At 38.0% G+C, this 19,012-nt stretch overlaps 2 protein-coding genes across 4 annotated transcripts in view; one reads left to right on the top strand and one right to left on the bottom strand.

Moving 5' to 3' along the window:
• The window catches only part of RAB3IP (RAB3A interacting protein), a 49,975-nt gene extending 45,627 nt beyond the window's left edge, over positions 1 to 4,348 (bottom strand). Inside the window, exon 1 of one of the 3 annotated variants that reach the window (XM_070755725.1) lies at positions 4,178 to 4,348. The gene's annotated coding sequence lies outside the window, so the exon portion shown is untranslated. The remainder of the gene's footprint in view (positions 1 to 4,177) is intronic. The other 2 variants (XM_070755726.1, XM_070755727.1) reach the window with 2 other exon arrangements.
• BEST3 (bestrophin 3) overlaps positions 3,818 to 19,012 on the top strand; it is a 31,958-nt gene continuing 16,763 nt past the window's right edge. The window contains exons 1-6 of the mRNA XM_070755706.1: positions 3,818 to 4,372; positions 10,054 to 10,279; positions 11,826 to 11,989; positions 13,288 to 13,382; positions 13,934 to 14,167; positions 16,779 to 16,933. Coding sequence (XP_070611807.1) covers positions 11,838 to 11,989; positions 13,288 to 13,382; positions 13,934 to 14,167; positions 16,779 to 16,933 — 636 coding nt within the window. The 5' untranslated portion in view covers positions 3,818 to 4,372; positions 10,054 to 10,279; positions 11,826 to 11,837. The remainder of the gene's footprint in view (positions 4,373 to 10,053; positions 10,280 to 11,825; positions 11,990 to 13,287; positions 13,383 to 13,933; positions 14,168 to 16,778; positions 16,934 to 19,012) is intronic.

Raw genomic sequence — 19,012 nt, 5'->3', positions numbered from 1 at the left:
AATAATATACTGTATATCACTTTAGAGACTCTTGTCCACCAATAAATATATAAAATTCATCAAAGTGACATAAGTTTTTTCAATCTAAGTAAAGACTCACTTAAAAAACTAGAACAAAACTTACATCATAAGAGAGTGCATCCAATATGCTAATCTCCTCTGCTTCACATTGGTTTAACCTTTGGAAGCTGGAGAACCATTACAAGTAATCCTCAACTGACAAAAATAATTTAGTGACTGTTAAAACTTACAACGGCACTAAAATGACGACAGTGGAATGCCCCCCATCCACCCAAAAGTGTGATGGAGGGAATTTTAAATTTTAAAATCACTGCTGCATTCTTTTAGATTATGACAAAGGCATGTTCATTAACTTGAGCTATTTTCATTTTATAAGATTTGAACACCATTCCTAGATTTAAAGCATTTCACTTGTTTTATGGCCGGATTATTTTGCCACACACATACACCTTTGTCTGTGAGTTTGATGCTATTGGAGAGGACCACCCCTTTGGTTTTTTGGTGATTCATTGCCAACTATTTTTCATTGCAGTGACAAGCTAGAGAAATCTTTTGCAATAAATGTAGTGAATAGCCTGGAATACCAACTTTGCAGAAAATTTCAGGATAAAGAAGAATACTTTAAAAATATTTTTAAAATATTTTTAAAATATTTTTAAATATTTAAAAATTAATTTTCTTTTGGCCTAAAGACATGATATAAATCCAAAAATAAGAAAAAGAAATAAGTTACAGTGCAGTTATGCCGGGAGTTATCTTTGAAAACAATTAAAAGTTCAACAAGTAACTTGATATTTTCTTATAAGATCTAAAATGCATTCCTCAAACGTACATGTTTCAAAGTATTGATTATAACTTGGATCACTCTAAAACAGGGAATGATGGGAATTGTAGCCAATGTATTGGGGAAATTTAAATTTAGGTTCTTTTAAAGCCAAATATCTTTCCCTTCTAAAAAAAAAATCAATGTAACAGCTTTTGAATTTGCCTCAGGAACACAAACAACAGGGTTACCTATACAGTATTACCAACAAGTTGTCCTTCAAGCACTAAAGTTGAATATGTTGACTCTACTTAGTGAGTTTAACATCTCCTACCTCTTTTAATAAAGATTAATATAAGACCAAAAATAGTAAATATTTGTCATATACAGCAATGATTAAACTGCCAATCTCCTGATTTTCAACTGAACACAAAGTCCAAAGGACAACTTAAAATCAGTATTACCTCTAAATGACTTACCTTTCTTAACACATAGTACTTCATTAACATAACAGTTACAGCTGTTAAAAATAGTTCCTGCAACCAAAAGGTGCCTATATAATCAAAGAGCAGAACAATGAAGAATGAACATTAAAGGAATGTAACAGTTGGTCATAAATATTAATTATAATACAGTGAAGGATTAGCTTCTGGGTCATTCTTTGTCAAGTGGACCAGGTATCCACTTGACTGATTTTTGTATGATAGGAAAAAATGTGTTCTTTCTAATGAAATAAATATGAAGATGATTGAAGGTGAGAAAACAGAGCTCTGTTTCATCACCTTCAATCATCTTCATTAGAAGAGCAAGATTTTTTTCTATCACTTTCTGTTTTCTCACCTTCAATCATCTTCATTTTTATTTCATCAGAAAGAGCATGTTTTTTCTATCATATATGTTGTTTTGTGAAGGTTTCTTTTCAAATAAGGTTTCAATTTCATCTGGACACTTGACAAAGAATGATCCTTCTTTTAAAAACTGAAAATAAATTTGTCAAAATAAATAAGTATATATGGTATGTATTGAAGAGAGCCAATTTGTTGGTTAAATCACAAGGTTAGGAACTGAGAAATGTATGTTCTAGGACTGCCTTGGGTACACAGCCTGCTGGATGACCTTGGCCAGTCACTCTATCTTAGCCTTTTCTTCGGAAAAAGTTGCCAAGAAAATTGTAGACTAGCAGATTCAAGCCTGATCTAAAGACATATTTAAAAGTCTTCATAAAAACTGTGTAATCAGCAAACTTTATTTAATATGGAATCTAAGTACAGTATATGAAGGATGCAGGCCAAAATGACATTGGGGTCATTTTTTTCAGTCTGAGTGCACTTAACAATATCCCTACCTGCCACTTTACAATTGACATGCTTTGGAGACCACTGGAGACCATATGATAAGCTTTCTGAAAATACTTTGATTTCTCAGCTTTCTAAGCAGTGTGGACACTGTTATATTCACTGAAACATTTCGAAACAGCCTCAAAACAATTAAAAGTCATCCAATTTATATAATGCCAAGGGCCTTTTCCTTGTACCTAGTCAAAATATTTTCTCTAATGACAAAACAAAGTTCCATTAGAATGCTCTTCCACAAGTATTGTTCCTTTAAATAGGAAAATGCAACAGCTGCAAATTGTATAGACTAGTTAGTTATTTATTAAAAGCATGACTAGTGTGAATTATTTATCCTTATTCTCAGATGTTAATTTAATCATACAAGAATTCTGCAACTGGCGCATGTACAATATGCACAAAACATATGTGAAGTGAATGATATAAAATAATATATGATTGTATTTAACATTTGCCAACAATTTCCATTTATAAATAAAAGATTAAGCTCAGGTATCCAAGGCTTTCAAATGCATGCATTATTAATTTTCTATTATTTATCAGATGAAATTTTACAAGACCTATGTACAACTTCTATATTTTTAAGATAATCCACAATCTATTGATTTCAATGAATAATTAAATACACAATTTCTATCAAAAGATTCATTAAGGACTTTCAATGTAAATCCTGCAGTAACATATACTCCATTGTTCCCTTAACCAATTTAACCTCAGTGATATACTATTATTACTTTAAGTGTGTACTATTTACAATACTGGTAATCTCCAGTTAATATTAACCTGTTACCAAAAACAGATTAAGTCCAGACAAATTATTCTGGCCATTGCAAGTTTAATAAGTTATGTTTACTGGTTCAGGGAGGCAAAGAACACAAGTTCCAGACATTGAGAAAACAGAAGAGATTCTGTGAGGCCTGACAAAATTGCTTAGAAGGCTTTGCACATTATTAGTCGGTGTATTTTCAGGCATCTAGGATTCTAGGTCGGCTTTCTGACAAACAAAATAAACATTTTCAGAATGGCTGTATTAGCCTTTGGGGAAAAACAAGCGTGCTACAGCATCTTGGAATACTATCAGCTTTATCAAAATCCACTTCAGTGAATATTGCAAACCATCAGTTCAAATGTGCAGATTTTGTATCAGAGAGTTAACTGTGAATTCAAGGAACCTGAGAAATAGTCTAGGCCAGTGTTTCCCAACCTTGGCAACTTGAGGATATCTGGACTTCAACTCCCAGAATTCCCCAGCCAGCATTCCCTGGCTGGGGAATTCTGGGAGTTGAAGTCCAGATATCTTCAAGTTGCCAAGGTTGGGAAACACTGGCCTAGACTAAGGAGAGCAAAGCAGCAAATTGCCTGATGACTCTGAAAATAAGAAAGTGCAATGGATGCTGGATGCTCAGGCCCTGAATGTTAAATGCACGGTATAATACTGAGTTATCTAGCAAGCCGGAAATATATACCTGTATACTATTATCCATTTATTTATGTCCTCCGTTTATCACCCTGTTTCGCTTCTCCCGTACGAATTGAAAACATCACACGGAACAGCTCTTAAAGACGCTTCAAAAAAGATCCCTGGCGTTAGCTAGCCCACCTGCAAAACTGGATATAATCCAAGTGCCTGCTTGTGTGTGCGTGTGTGTGTGCGTGTGTGTTTGTGGAAGGAACCATTGCCGGGCGCAGGTGAGCAAAGGGATCCAAACCTAGGCATTCAAGTGACCTTGCACCTGCGCTCGGTCAGAGTGCTGCCTGAATCACCGGAGCAAAGAGAGAAACTGCCGAGGGGTTGGGAAAAGAGACGCGGTTCCATTAGTCGCAGGCGGCCACGGCCACGGCACAGGGACGGCGCAAAAGAAAAGGCTGAAGTGCATCTTTCTGCAAACCGTGCGTCGAACTACAATTCCCCGAATCTCCCACCACGCTAATGCTACTTGCAATCCAACGCCATTGGATGTCACGACTCCTTTGGAGCTACAGCTTTTGAGTGACTCCTGAAGGAGGAGCAGGAAGAAGAAAACCTAGCAGCGGGGCTTACCTGCGGAGGCCGGCAACGCCACCCCTGCCAGCCGCAAGCGACGAGTCAGCAACAGCTCCCGCTTCTGCTCTCGCTCCGGCCGCCGAGACCCGACCCTGAACACCAGCGGCGGTGGAACAACCGGGCGAGGCTGCGCATGCGTTTAAAAGCACAACAATCTCGATCCGGGCGGAACTGGAGTCCGCCTATTGCCAGGTAGGACTTCTGGGGTGGAGCGGAGAGCTACGCGGCTCCCCCTAGAGGATGTGACTCTCCAATGCATGCTGTTGCCGGAGTGAAGGTGCCCCAACAGCTTTGCCAGAGCTGCTATTTGGGGGGAAAGCGAGGAATTTACGAGAATCGGAGCTGCTGGAGACTAATCCCTCGAAAGTCTAAAAAGTACTCGAGCAGTATTTTCTAGGAAAGGAAGCGAAATGATGACATCTCCATCTCTATTGTCGTCATTCCATCCATACGGAATATTCATATCTAATGACCTAAGTGCCAGAGGCCGATGTAACAGCATTGCCAAAAAAGGCACTAAGAGTTATTATTGAGCCGGGGTGGTGCAGCAGGTAGAGTCCTGTGCTGCAGGCCACTGAAGCTGACTGTGGATCTGTAGGTCAGCGGTTCAAATCTCATCACCAGCTCAAGGTTGACTCAGCCTTCCATCCTTCCGAGGTGGGTAAAATGAGGACACGGATTGTGGGGGCAATATGCTGGCTCAGTTAAAAAGTGCTATTGCTAACATGTTGTAAGCCGCCCTGAGTCTAAGGAGAAGGGCGGCATAAAAATCAAATAAATAAATAAATGTAATATTGCATAGCTTCTTCTCTGGCAATATTAATCTACTAACCAGAGCATACAAAAACTTTGCTAGACCAATTCTTGAATACAGCTTGTTGTGTCCGTAGCAACAGCCAGAAGGATTCCTATTGGTCGGCTCAGGAAGCAGGAGTTTCCTGAGACCGGATTGGTTGCTGGTCCTGACAGCTCATATAAAAGAGCTGTCAGTCGGTTCTGAGGCGTTCTTGTTTCTGTTTGCAATTTGGTTCGTGCTGCCTGTTACTTTGCTGTGCTCCCAAATAAAAGAGTTTGTCCCAGCCTTTCAGTATTCCAGTCAATACTTTTCACAGCTCACCTGTCTGGAACGGCACTGCATATCAGCTATCAAAACAATCTAAAGTGTCCAAAAATATTTCACAAGAAGAGTTCTCCACTCTTCTGCTTGCAACAAAATACCTTATCACAGTGTTTCCCAACCTTGGCAACTTGAAGATATTTGGACTTCAACTCCCAGAATTCCCCAGCCAGATGGCTGGCGAATTCTGGGAGTTGAAGTCCAAATATCTTCAAGTTGCCAAGGTTGGGAAAAACTGCCTTACCACACATGAAATTTTGGGTTTAGATAGCCTAGGACAGTGAGGGTGAAACTGTTTTTGCTCGGGTGCCAAAAGGGTGTGCACACACATGATGGCGCAATGGTGGGTGCCCATACCTATAATGCAATAGCCTTCCCTTGTGCATGCGCATACAACCCCCTGCACTCCCTCCATGTTTCCAAACCCCTGGTTGGTCTGTTTGGTGATTTTTCGGCATCCCCAGGCTCTACAGAGGCTTTCTTGAAGTCTGGGGAGGGTGAAAAACAGTCCAACAGGTAAAAACAGCCTCCCGCACCCTCCAGAAGGACAAAAATCAGTTAGCCAGCACATGCATGTGCGCTGGAGATGACATAGGGCAAAGCCTCACATGCTCTCAGATATGCTTCTACATGCCACCTGTGGCACCCGTGCCATAGCTTTGCCATCACTGGACTAGAACTTTGTCACCTACGATCACACTTAAATGTACTGTAGTTTATAAAATCATTTACCACAATGTCCTGTCAATGATTTCTTCATCTTCAACAGCAACACTACACAAGCACACAATCGATTCAAACTTAATGTAAACCGCTCCAAACACAACTGCAGAAAATATGACTTCAGCAACGGAGTGATCAATGACTCGAATGCACTACCTGACTCTGGTTTCTTCCCCAGACCCCAAAAACTTTAACCTTAGACTATCTACAGTTGACCTCACCCCATTCCTAAGAGGTCTGTAAGGGGCATGCATAAGTGCACCATTGTGCCTACCATTCCTGTCCTACTGTCCTATTGCCTAATTTCCTTGTACTTACTTTGCTAATGTTTATGTTTATATCACTACCTACTACCTATCAACAAATTAAATAAATAGATAGATAGATAAATAGACAAATAAATAAAAACATATTTCCTGCTTCAAGTGTTTGTTTGTTTTTTAAGGCAGCTAAAGTGGCCCGTGTGAGGCTTCTTCCCACCTCCGGAAAAAATGGTCTAATATCGAGTTTCTAATTCAGAGGAACAGAAATCACTTGAGGCTGAGCAGGGTTATTTCTCAACAAAAGTGTTGCTTGACTCAACACTTTCAGGACCATGTCCGCATCAGAGATTTGTAAAACTTTTCCTATAGCTAAGTAAATGATCTTATGATCTTTGGCAGAAAAGGTTTTTGTGCACGTTGTGCATAAGAAATGGACTTGGCTGGCCTCTTTATTCACATCAAACCCGGCCCACTGAGTTCAAATACAACCCTGATGTGTCCCTCAATTAAATTGAGTTTGACACCTCTGCTCTATGGGGCTTCTCAGTCATCCATCCAGGTTACGGTTGTCCCAAAGGTGTTTCAGTCTAGTTGCCTCTTGAGGCATACTGCTTCTTGTCTTTTTTGAAATTGTTTTTAAGCTATTTGTCTTTCCTGGCTTTGATTTTTCTTCATAGCAATTTCTACTGTTTGTTCTAACATTTAATTTGATTTCTTCTATTGCTTGGTCCTAGATCAGTGATGGCGAACCTTTTTTTCCTTGGGTGCCAAAAGTGTGCATGTGTGTGCTATCACGCATGAGCAAGTGCCCACACCTATAATTCAATGCCTGGGGAGGGTGAAAACAGCTTTCTGGAGGCTGGAAGCAGCCTGTTTCCCAACATCTGGTGTGCCCAGTAGGCTTGTGTTTCGCTTTCCCCAGGCTCCAAAGGCTTCCCTGGAGTTGGGGAAGGGTAAAAATGCCCTCCCCCATCCCCGAGGAGGCTCTCTGGAAGCCAAAAACACCCTCCCAGAGCCTCTGCGAGCCAAAAATCAACTGGCTAGCATTCACGTACACATTGGAGCCGAGCTAGGGTAAAGGCTCGTGTGCCACCAGATATGGTAAGATATGGTAATCTTTTCATATTATATGCATGATCCCCCTGCTGCCCTGCCCTCTGTGTATGCATGCATGCCTTACCCGCTGCCCCATCCCACCCCCACCCATGCATGTGTGACCCTCCACTGCCCTGCATGCATTTGTGGCTCCCCGTGCATGCACACATAACCCCCCTGCGCTCCATTTTGGGCTTAGCAGGCCTCTCTGAAGCCTCCAGAGGCAGAAATGGCCCATTTCCAGACTTCCAGCAGGCCTGTTTTTCACTCTCCCCAGCCTCCGGAGGCTTTCATGGAGCTGTGGAGGATGAAAACAGCCTCCTCTAGTCTTCCATAGGCTGAAAATGGCCCGTTTTTAGACATCCGGGGGGGTATTTTTCACCCCCTCAGAGCCTCTGCATGAGCCCTGTACTTACCTGGCATCCAAAACGGGCCATGTGGAGACTCCTGGGAGAGGAAGCATGACGGGGCCAGCCAAAATTCAGCTGGCTAGCACATGCACATGTGTACTGGAGCTGACCTAGTGCACTGGCTCATGTTTAATTATGAAGCCGAAACACATGGGTTCTGGGTAGCTGACCACATGGAGTTGAGAATGAGGGGTTTTTATAACTTCTTTTGTGCTTTGCACTTGAAATTCCTATTCCTGTACAAGAACATGTATTCTATTGGCTGTGTCATGCAGCACATGGTGCCATGTACAAATCCTAGGAGTTTGTCTGAGCTAAGCTTGGTTGAAGTTTGGCTGATGCAAGGGGCTTGTTGGGCAATTTCTATTGTGGCTGAGGACTAAACCAGTGATGGGGTACCAAAATTTTTACTACCACACTGTGGCCATAGGTTATACAGGATGCCCTGCAATTTCTTTCAACATCTTTCAGTGCAAATTGGGTGCTCTGGGGTGGAGCTCCATTTTCACTACCCCACTGAGTTCCACCCCTGGAATAACCCTACCTTTGTTTAGTTTTTGCTGCAGGGAATTTGCTTATGAATAGAGCTAGCTGCCTCTTTATCTCTTAAATGGTGACATCTTCTGAGACCTATTAAGAAAGGCAAGAGCTATTAAGAATGAGTCTGCTTCCTACCTCTAAAAAAAGTTTTTCAGAGAAATATAATATTCTGTTTTTTTAATACTTCTCAAAATATTTCATTCTTTTATGAGAGGAGGATCACTTTCCACATAAGTGATCTGCTAGATTAATAGATGGTGTTGATTGATTTACTGACCAATATTAGAAAAATGTGTCCTCTCCCCCATACCAAATATGTCATTCTGCCTTCAAAGTTCTGTCTTCAAAGTACTGTCCTTGGGCCTCTACACATTTTTTCCAGTGACTCTGCCATGACTGGTACACAGCCTGGAAGGCGTCTTTGGGGACCTCTTGCAAGGTCTTCATCACAGCTGATTGGATCTCTTCTATGGATGAAAAATGCGCCTTGTCACAATGCGCTATGAGTCCGCGAGTTTCTGCCAAACACTGGGTGCCAACGCTGCTCCCCCCCTGTAGTCCTGATGTCGCCCCAGCAGACTTCTTTTTGTTCCCAGTCCTGAAAGGAACCCATTTTTCATCCATAGAAGAGATCCAATCAGCCATGACAAAGACCTTGCGAGAGGTCCCCGAAGACGCCTTCCAAGGCGCATACCGGTCATGGTAGAGTCACTGGAAAAAATGTGTAGAGGCTCAAGGATAGTATTTTGAAGAATTTTAAGTGTTTGTGCAAATCTGTTCAATAAACTACTTTTTAAAAAAATTGCATTATTTTTGGAACGTACCCTGTATCATTTGTTACACAAAATTTTACAGTAATCTCATCATAAATTATTCTGTATTATAATTTCTGAGCTATGTCTTTTTGCCAGTTATTCCACTGCCAAATCCTCTTCCTAACCGTTAGGCCATAGTTTCCAGAATTCCACCTTTGCAATTTTGTAAGATATGAAAAAAGAAATAACACAGTTTCTGGTTTTCTTGACACTAGTTCCTTATTCTATAGAACACTTAAAAAGCATCTATTCATAGACATACGACAGGTAAAAGTACAGAGATATGTAAACTTTCAAAGCGATCATATGCATATTTACATATTACTAAACCACTGCAGTTACTGAGACTTAACATCTAGATAAATCTTTGGAACTGCATTCTGAATCATCTAATTCTTAATAACTGCATATTTTGTCTGATCTAATTACAATTTGGGACTTTTTAAGCATTAGTTCCATAGCTGATAATGCTATATCATATCCATCCCATGGAAACTATATTCAAGAGAAAGATCTTTGGGAAGTTAATATGACAATACCCTTTATTTGGTTTAATTGCCTTTGACTAGTTAGCATATAGTTTTTAGGCCACAACTTCAAAAGCCTGAACTCTTTTTCCTTTCTGACTCTTATGTTTTAATAACAACAAAGTAAGAATCTAAAGGCATTTTTCTTTTACCTTTTTTTTGCTTTTCCATTTCTTTCCTTTCTTCTTCGAATAATTGACCTTTTCTTTGACACTGAACGATGGCAGAAGGAATGCATTCCAACTAGAATAGGTTGATGCAAAGTATTTTCATGATTGTGACTTCCCTCCAAAGGAGTCCTCCTATGAAGAACAAGTGGAGGATAATTATAGATTTGAGATGAGCCAGGTCAGCAGCTGTTGCTTGCTTGTGTTTGTTCTCAGTTAAGTGACAGCAGAAGACAACTTGGCAAAAACATACCTCCCGAAGTGGAAAGATGCGTTCACCCCTGTGCTTGTCAGTCCAGTCCTGTGAAACTCCAGGGAGAAATTAGAGCCCTGTATGCTGAAAGCAAAGAGAGGAACAAAGTAACCTGAATGTTTTTATTTGGGGAATACAACAGCCCCACATCATCACCTCTGTATTTGAGTGCCCTAGCCAGAATAAACGGTGAGTGTTTCCAAAATCTTATTGTGCTTCTTCTTGTTTTGGCATTGCTATGAGTGTTTGAAAACTATATCTGATTTCTTAACAGCACATTTCTAACACGGACTTTAAATGTTAATTTAACATTTAGTCAATACCTAGACAGTTTACCAGTTCCAAAAATACATAGTAAAGCTTTGTGGAGGTGTAAACTCCACAGAGGGCCTCCCTTTGCTTAAACATAGTTGAGGCCCTTCCACAATCACTTCATTCCTTATATGTTAGATTTACTCCACATGCTTATAGCAGTATGAAATTACTCCAAAATGTCTGCAATAAAAAAATAGAAAAGAATATGGTAGGAAATACCATAGATGACTCTCAAAAGTTTGCCAACTTCTAGTTGGTTTTGGTAATTCACGCCTTAAGGAAGAATAATACTTTGAATTATTACTTTCACTATACTTAAATATATGTAAATATATTTTACCAAGCCCATGGAATGACTTGTGTTAGAACTAGATTCAATATGTGGCTCAGTGCTAATGTTTTTGTCATATTTAATTCTTTATTAACATTCATTGCATCCCAACTATCATCAAGGGGTCATGCCTTCCAGAAACGATGAGTAAAATTGCAACTAATATATTTATTGGAACGTTTCTTGTTGCTGCTCAACGTATGCCAGTGGTTCTCAATCTGTGGTCCACCGACAGTGGGAAGGGCATGATGTCATCACAGGGGGTCCACAAAGTCTTGAAGAAATGTTAAATGTTGTTTAAATGTTGAGTTAAGCATTGGGGGTCCATGGCCACAAAAGGTATTTAAAGGGCGTCTGTAGTAAAGAAAATGTTGACAACCATTGATATATGCCATTGATAAAGACAAATACATTTTGTAATGGACATTTTGGATTTTAGTTAGCTTAATCAATGAAAATATTTCAAATCAGGGACAAGAACGGATGTGATTACCTATATTACATACAACAATGCTGGGCAGCTCACAAAACATATAACTAATTTTAAAGAAAGCTCTAGTTCAACAGTTGTACATTGAGACTTTATTGATAATACCTTTTTGCAGTGCCATGATTAGTGATTGAGTAAGTCTTTCAGCAGGATAGGCTCTGGTATCAATTATGGAATTCACTACCTACATCCAACCTTTCCCAACATAGTAACCTCTCCTTGTATCTAACTTCTGCTTTGTTGAAGTTACTTGTCTAATGTATCTAAAGGTTGGAGAATTAATTACATTACTGTAATTCTAAAAGAGCAACTTGGAAAACTCTAGTTTGATGAAATTATACATATATCCAATAAAGGAGAATAGTTGTAGCTCAGGGTTGAAATGAGGGCTCCTTAATGTTCTCTGAGCTTGCTTGTTTTCTTGTAGATATTTCATTACCCAAACTAGGTAACATCCTCAGTACTAGTATATCCAGTTCAGGAATATTCTAATGACATCTTTCATTGTGAAAGCCATGACGGTTTAGGTTTAAATCAATATTCTCAGTGAAAGTCCATTGGTTTCACTTTGTGCTTTTGTCTTTCATTTTTTTCAAAAGCATTTTGGAGAGATGACCGTCACATACTCCAGTAAAGTTGCAAATGCTACCTTCTTTGGGTTCCACAGGTTACTTCTCAAATGGAAAGGAAGCATCTACAAACTGCTGTACAGAGAATTTATTCTCTTTGCCTGTCTTTACACAGCGATAAGTATATTGTATAGGTATAACTTTTTTCACAATTCTACAATGCTATCAGCCCCACCCTTGTAGGAGAATGTGTGATACTATATTGCAATGTGGTTCTCTGGAGTATTCTAACCAGTGACACTCTTCTATTTCTTTCCTCCAATTTTCTGTACCTCCTCCCCATTCGCTAAACACTCAGGAATTTATAGTATGCTTAGTCCTCCTAAAAGAAATATTTTATAGATTCTTTCTTTAGAACATAGATGTCCAAACTTTTGGTTTACCTGGGATGCATTAAGTGAAGACAAATTGTCTTATACTGTATGTAAAATATATAATATAGTTAACATATATAAATAACAAAGTTCCTTTATTTATATATATATATATTAGTTATATTTTGTGCAGTCATCTTACTAGAGGTCCAGGACTGCATGCAGCCCGCAGGCCACAGTTTGGACATGCCTGCTTTAGAAACTTTTCCTATTAATATTTTTTTGGTATTTCTGCAAGTCTTGTTGTTTCTCCATATCTGCAAGTGTTTCTCACTTAGGGTACCATTTTGATTACACAAATACTGGAAATTGGAAAATGAAATTGTTGTTGGTATATATATTTATGTAGATCTTAACTATTCAAGAAGGCTTTGTTTTAAAAAGATGTGTTGAAATGTATAGAATCTATGCAAAAACATTGCTTTCCAAGCTTGCATTCTCAACATATCTTGTATAATTTGATTATTTTGCAGTTAAAGCAAATAATTTAATCAATTCGCTAAAATTATTATGTGGAATTTTTGGTTATATTTAGAATCAAATGTACATAGTTGCATATTGTTTTAATATTTTATAATGTTTTTAAAAACACTTAAATAGTATAATGTTTCATAATTGTATTTTGACAAAGAAGGCAAGTCCTCACCATTGAGGGAAAAGAATCAAGAAATGACAACTCTAAATCAACTACTTCTGCAAGACACCATGTGGCAATTGTCATTTCATGGAGATATAAATGTACAATGAGCAGCTTCATTTAATATAATATGAGAAAATTCAGTTCAGCTTCAAATCTTAACTGAATGTCATCCCTCTGTGGAATTGCAGTTTGAAGCAAAACTAAATTTACATCTCCATTATAGTCAGATCTAGGTTTGATGTTGCTTTGGAATCTGTAGCTATTGAACTACCAGTGAAATCTCTCACTGCAGAATCTCTCACTGCCTTTTTTCTGTTATGTCCAATGTGCGATTTAATGCTGAGTGGATGCTTATCTTTGTTCTTAATTTGTATTTATTTAGTCTTTATATCAAAAGTTGCTGTCTTTTTTGTTACAGATTTTTCCTTTCAGGAAGCCAGAAACGATATTTTGAAAAATTGTCCCTTTACTGTGACAAATATGCAGAACAAATTCCAGTCACTTTTGTTCTAGGTAAGCTTATATTCCATTTCATGCAGAGCAGGGGTGGAAACACTTGCAAGGCCATGTTACAGAAGTGTAAAACCTAAAATATTATGTACAGTTGTTGCAACTGTACATTGGTGGCACCACACTATGTTATTGGCATAATGTGCTTTAAAAAAAACTCTAGAAGATCAATAAAATCCCCCTTCCCACTATATATGACAATTGCTCCAGTCTTACTTTGTGACTAGTTAACCCATCTGCTGCAGCCTCTCTAAAATCTTAAAAGTGACTCACACCTGATGTAGAAGACCCTTCCTGACCCTACTACTCTCCAGATCTCTTGGAGGTACAATCCCCAGCATAGACATAGTTGGAGAGCTCTATGTATATATTATAAAGGTTTACTTTGGATTTCATCAATGTATTTGTAGCAGGGATGGATGAAAAAAATCTCCTACCAGATGTCAAGGGGATTACTAGAAGAGTACATATAGGGTTTACTTATGCATAATATTATAAGATCTTCTGTTGGATATATGACAAGTAATGTGAATCAGGATTTTTGAACTCTCCAGGATTTTATGTTACTTTGGTGGTGAACCGCTGGTGGAACCAATTTGTAAATCTGCCATGGCCAGACAGAATTATGTTCTTGATCTCCAGCACTGTTCAGGGAAGAGATGAGTATGGCCGATTACTCAGGAGAACTCTAATGCGTTATGTGAATTTAACATCTCTCCTCATCTTTCGATCAGTGAGCACAGCTGTCTACAAAAGATTTCCAACTTTAGAACATGTGGTAGAAGGAGGTACTGTTTACTTCTTTTCATTCCTGTCTTTGACCCAGTTAAAGTCATCATTTCCCAGTGAAGCAGACATTTGGGACAGAGCCAGTATAATCACACTGCATTGCAAGAAACAAGCAGAGATGAAGCTATACGTTTTATACTTTTATGATTGCTGTAAGCTGCCAATGCTGCTTAAGATGGGTGGTCATAAATATTTTAAATAAATAAATATTGTTATAATTTAATATGATCTTATACTTACACATGTTTCCCCAATCTGGTATTCTCTTTTTATTGTAATTTCTGTCATCTTTAACCATTGTACCCAGTAGCATGATAGAAGACAAATATATTGGGGAAACCTGTCTTATTTTGTAAAATTCCTCATTTGAATAACCTCAGGACAAGATTCGGTACTTTGTGCAATTCTCACTGTATCATGATACCGTCTGTTACTGGGAGAAACGATATAAATTTCAAGTTGCAATGCATACATGTTTCTGCAAACATTAAACATGCTGGGTGGGTGCTACTGATTGAAACAAAGCAAAACAAAATATACATTTCCCCCCAGCTGATTAAAAGTTTAATTGTATGCTGCTGTATATCTCCTGTGTAATGTCTAACTTACCCACTGATTTTACTAATATAGATGTATCTATGAGTTCTGCAGGAGTTGGTCCCAAGTTAATATATGTTCACTATAGCCTATAGATCCTGTCAATTTCCCCCCCAGCACTTGGCTTCATTATTTAGGAATAATTCACTTCAGTATTCTCAGATCATAATATCATTCTGACATCTGAAACATCTGAATTATGATATTACCAAAGTGGGGTATAATCTGTGTGAACAATTCAGTCACTACATTTTTAAAAAGATAAAACAGAACTGGGAAAATGTAGAATGTGCAGCAGCTAAATTGCAAGTGCGAAAACATTAGATCTTTGGAATTATTTTCATGATTTAAGGAGAACAGGATTGAAGTACTTAAAATCCTGCTTGTCGAGAAAGTAGCCAGGAAAAAAGTTTTCCCCTTCTCTCAAAACAGTGGGACCAAGTTCATCAATGAATCTGATTAGAAAAAACTTCTACACAGATGAAAGAAAGCTACTGCTTCGTATGGCAAATAATTAACCTGTGAGATTTGGTATCACAAGATGTGACTGACTTGGATGACATTCATGGAGGAAAGGTCTATTAACAGGAGTGGGCTGCTGCCCGGCGGGGGGTGGGGGCGGGAGAACACAGTGGGATAGCGAAAATGGAGCTCCACTGCATAGCACCCAATTTTCACTGAAAGATTAAAGAAAATGCAGGCATCCTGCATAAGCCATGCCCACAGTGTGGTAGTAAAAATTTTGGTAGCCCTTCACTGTCTGTTAAGCACTATTAATATAGAATACAGTGTTACTTCTACTGTATGCTGTAAATAGTTGCAAGAAAATAACAATAGATAATAGGTAGATTTTAATCAACTGTGGAACATCTAGATACCTCTTGTCAGTCACTATGAAAAATGAAATGCTGGACTAAGGCCTTGATCTGATCAACAGGGATGTTACTATATTCTTCAGTAAAAGTTTATCATGTAGCAACAAGGACTTCAATTCACACATCAGAGAGTAATTGTATGGAGGTGAAGGGGGTGGCATGAGATCTGAATATGATCTAGAGCAGTGATGGCAAACCTTTTTTTCTTCGGGTGCCGAAAGAGCATGGGTACATGCTATCGCACATACGCGAGTACCCACACCCCTAATTCAATGCCTGGTCAGGGCAAAAACAACTTCCCCCGTCCTTTGGAGGCCCTCTGGAGGCCAGGAATGGCCTGTTCCCCAAATTCTGGTGGACCCCATAGGCTCATGTTTCACCCTCCCCAGGCTGCAAAGGCTTCCATGGAGTCGGGGGAGGGTAAAAACACCCTCCCCTTATTTCTCTGGAGGCTTTCTGGAAGCCAAAAACATCCTCCCAGAGTCTCTGTGCGAGCCAAAAATCAGCTGGCCGGCACACACATGCACATGAAGCTGAGCTAGGGCAACAGCTCGCGTGCCAGCAGATATAGCTCCGCGTGCCACCTGTGGCACCTATGCCATAGGTTTGCCATCACTGATCTAGAGGATAGTTGCCTTTGTCAAAGTCAGCTAAGGTGATGTTGCTGTAAAATGTTTATGTAATAGCTGTTTTGTAGCGAGAGAATTGAACCGATACATAGTTCAGACAACTAGTCTTTTATGAAGCAAAGCTCTTTCAACTAAATCAGCTATAATGGGCTAAAAAGATATTACTAAAACACAGCATGCCATGACATGCATAGCAGAAATATAGATAGTAAGATGTTGTTACTTTTCTTTTCTAAATAAAATAGTGGCTGTGTGGATGTGTAGGTTGTAAAATTAACATTTATTGGGTTCATCATATGATACATACACTAAAATAGCTTCAAATTAATTTGATTTGAGCACTGGATTAAAAACTGGTTGTTTGAAGAAGTGAACATATATTTTAATACACGTACATGTATAAAATTACATTAAAAGTTTAGGAATTAGAACTTTGCTTGGTTTGAAACTTCTCTTTTGAGGAAACAAAAACAGGTGATCAAGTTCCAGCTGCATTTTTTTATACACAGGTTTTATGACAACTGAGGAAAGGATAATATTTGATGAACTTAAATCACCCCATCTTAAATATTGGATCCCTTTTGTTTGGTTTGGAAATTTGGCAGCCAAAGCAAGACAAGATGGAAGAATTAAAGATAGTGTGGACTTGCAAACACTGATGAATGTAAGTAATCAGATGCAGTGAATATTTATGAAAAATATTTGAATTTCAAAAGTAGAATACTGTATAAGACACACCTTTTTAACCCCCAGAAGAGGATGAAAACTTGGGTGCATCTTAAATACTGAATGTAGTCACACTCAGCCTTTGGCTTCTGCCTCCCAGCAATTTACCTCCTTGCAGCAAACAGCACAGAGCTTGATGACCTTTAGAAGTATTTAGAATATAATTTTTTAAAAGTGAATTAATTTACAAAAAGGTAGAAAATTGATTCGGATTTGAGAGGAGGAGGGTTTTTTGCTTTATTCATTGGGATCATTAATACTACAATAGGGCATGAGAATTCCGCTGGCTACACAGTGCTAATATTAGAGTAGGGCACAAAGATACACAACTTGATTCCAGTGGGTATTCAGAGAAGTTTCCTTTTCTTTGATTAAGTTAGGGTTTTTTCCCCTTTTTTTCCCTCTCGCTTCTCTTAAAGGTATAAGGCAAGAGAAAGTTTTATAATAAAAAAATAATTGATTATAGAAATTAGTAATTATAAAAAAATATAGATTATAATTTTAGAAAGATGTATTGAGGGCTGAAAGGTTTTTAATTGAATTAGGATTAAAGAAATAATAATAATAATAATAATAATAATAATAATAATAATAATGTATTAGATTTGTATGCCGCCCCTCTCCGAAGATTTTAACCAATTTAGAATAGGGCATGATGATTCCGCTGGACATGCAGCATTAAGCTTAGATTAGGGTATGATGATTTAGCTGAGTACACAGCATTTTTCTTTGGAGTTGATCCCAGTGGGCTAATTTCCTCATTTTATTTTTCTTTTCTTTTTTACAATATTTATAGACATATGATTTAATGAAGGTTGGAGGTAAAAAAGGAACTTAAGGCTAAACATTAAGTTTTCATGAATTCATTGGTTCTATATGAAGGTAGGAGGTGAAGTATAAGAAGAGGAGGAAGTTATTTTTCCATTTCTTCCTCTCCTTCTTTTCTTATTTTTCTTTCTCTCTTTTTTCCCTTTCTTTTCTTCTTCTCTTTTTTTCTTTTCTTCCTCTTACGTTTGTTTTCCTTTCTTTATAAACACTTCTTTCTTTCTACTTTATTTTTCAGCTTTTACTCTTAAACTTTATTTCCTTTTTGTTAGTTACTTGTTATTTGTTCATAATTTTTTATATAATGGAATTACATATTAGGTTTTGTAATTTTGCAATTCGGCTAATTGGGTGTTTTTAGGAGATGTTATTGTTTTTGTTTTTTTGTTAGGTTCTCTCTCCTTGAATTTGTCACCAGTAGTTTTTTTATGTTCTTTTTTTTCTTTAAAAGTTCCTTATTAATGGGTGATTATCATTTTAAAAGGTTATTAATTATATATGAAAATCGACATAGAAGAGATAAGGAGAAATTTGAAATTTTTCAGCCTAATTATCTTGAGACATTTTAAATCTTGAACAGCTTAAAAGAGGTTTTAGCTAATAATATTTTTGTACAACATAAGAAATTGAGCAGCTAATTTTTATCCAGATGTTAAAAGTTAAGGAGGCAGCATTGATCTTTGCATAATACAATTTGTAAAATTGAACTATGGTAAAGCAACTCGATGTTTTTGGTATTTTTTCAACTGTACTGTGAATGGAGAAAAAATAAAAAATTCTTTGGAAAAAAAATAATTATGAAAAATATTTGAATTTCAAAAATAGAATATTGTATAAGACACACCTTTTTAACCCCCAGAAGAGGATGAAAACTTGGGTGCATCTTAAATACTGAATGTAGCCACACTCAGCCTTTGGCCTCTGCCTCCCAGCAATTTACCTCGTTGCAGCAAACAGCACAGAGCTTGATTAGCACAAGTAACTGATCATCAGCTTTCTGACCAGCAGATGATTGAGACTGCAGGAAGGCCATTGCTAAATTGAAAGGGAAACTAAAACTGTGAGGAGGCAAATTGCTGGAAGAGAGAGGCAGAGGAAGGATTTTATTTTTGTATGCTAATCAGTTGCTGAAACTGGATGCAATGAGGTAAGCCAATAACTATAAATGTCTATAGAATGTTCAAATTATTAC

The sequence above is a fragment of the Erythrolamprus reginae genome, chromosome 6 (assembly GCF_031021105.1).
Source record: "Erythrolamprus reginae isolate rEryReg1 chromosome 6, rEryReg1.hap1, whole genome shotgun sequence".
Taxonomy (NCBI): Eukaryota; Metazoa; Chordata; class Lepidosauria; order Squamata; family Dipsadidae; genus Erythrolamprus; species Erythrolamprus reginae.
This window is presented reverse-complemented; position numbering and strand designations above follow the sequence as displayed.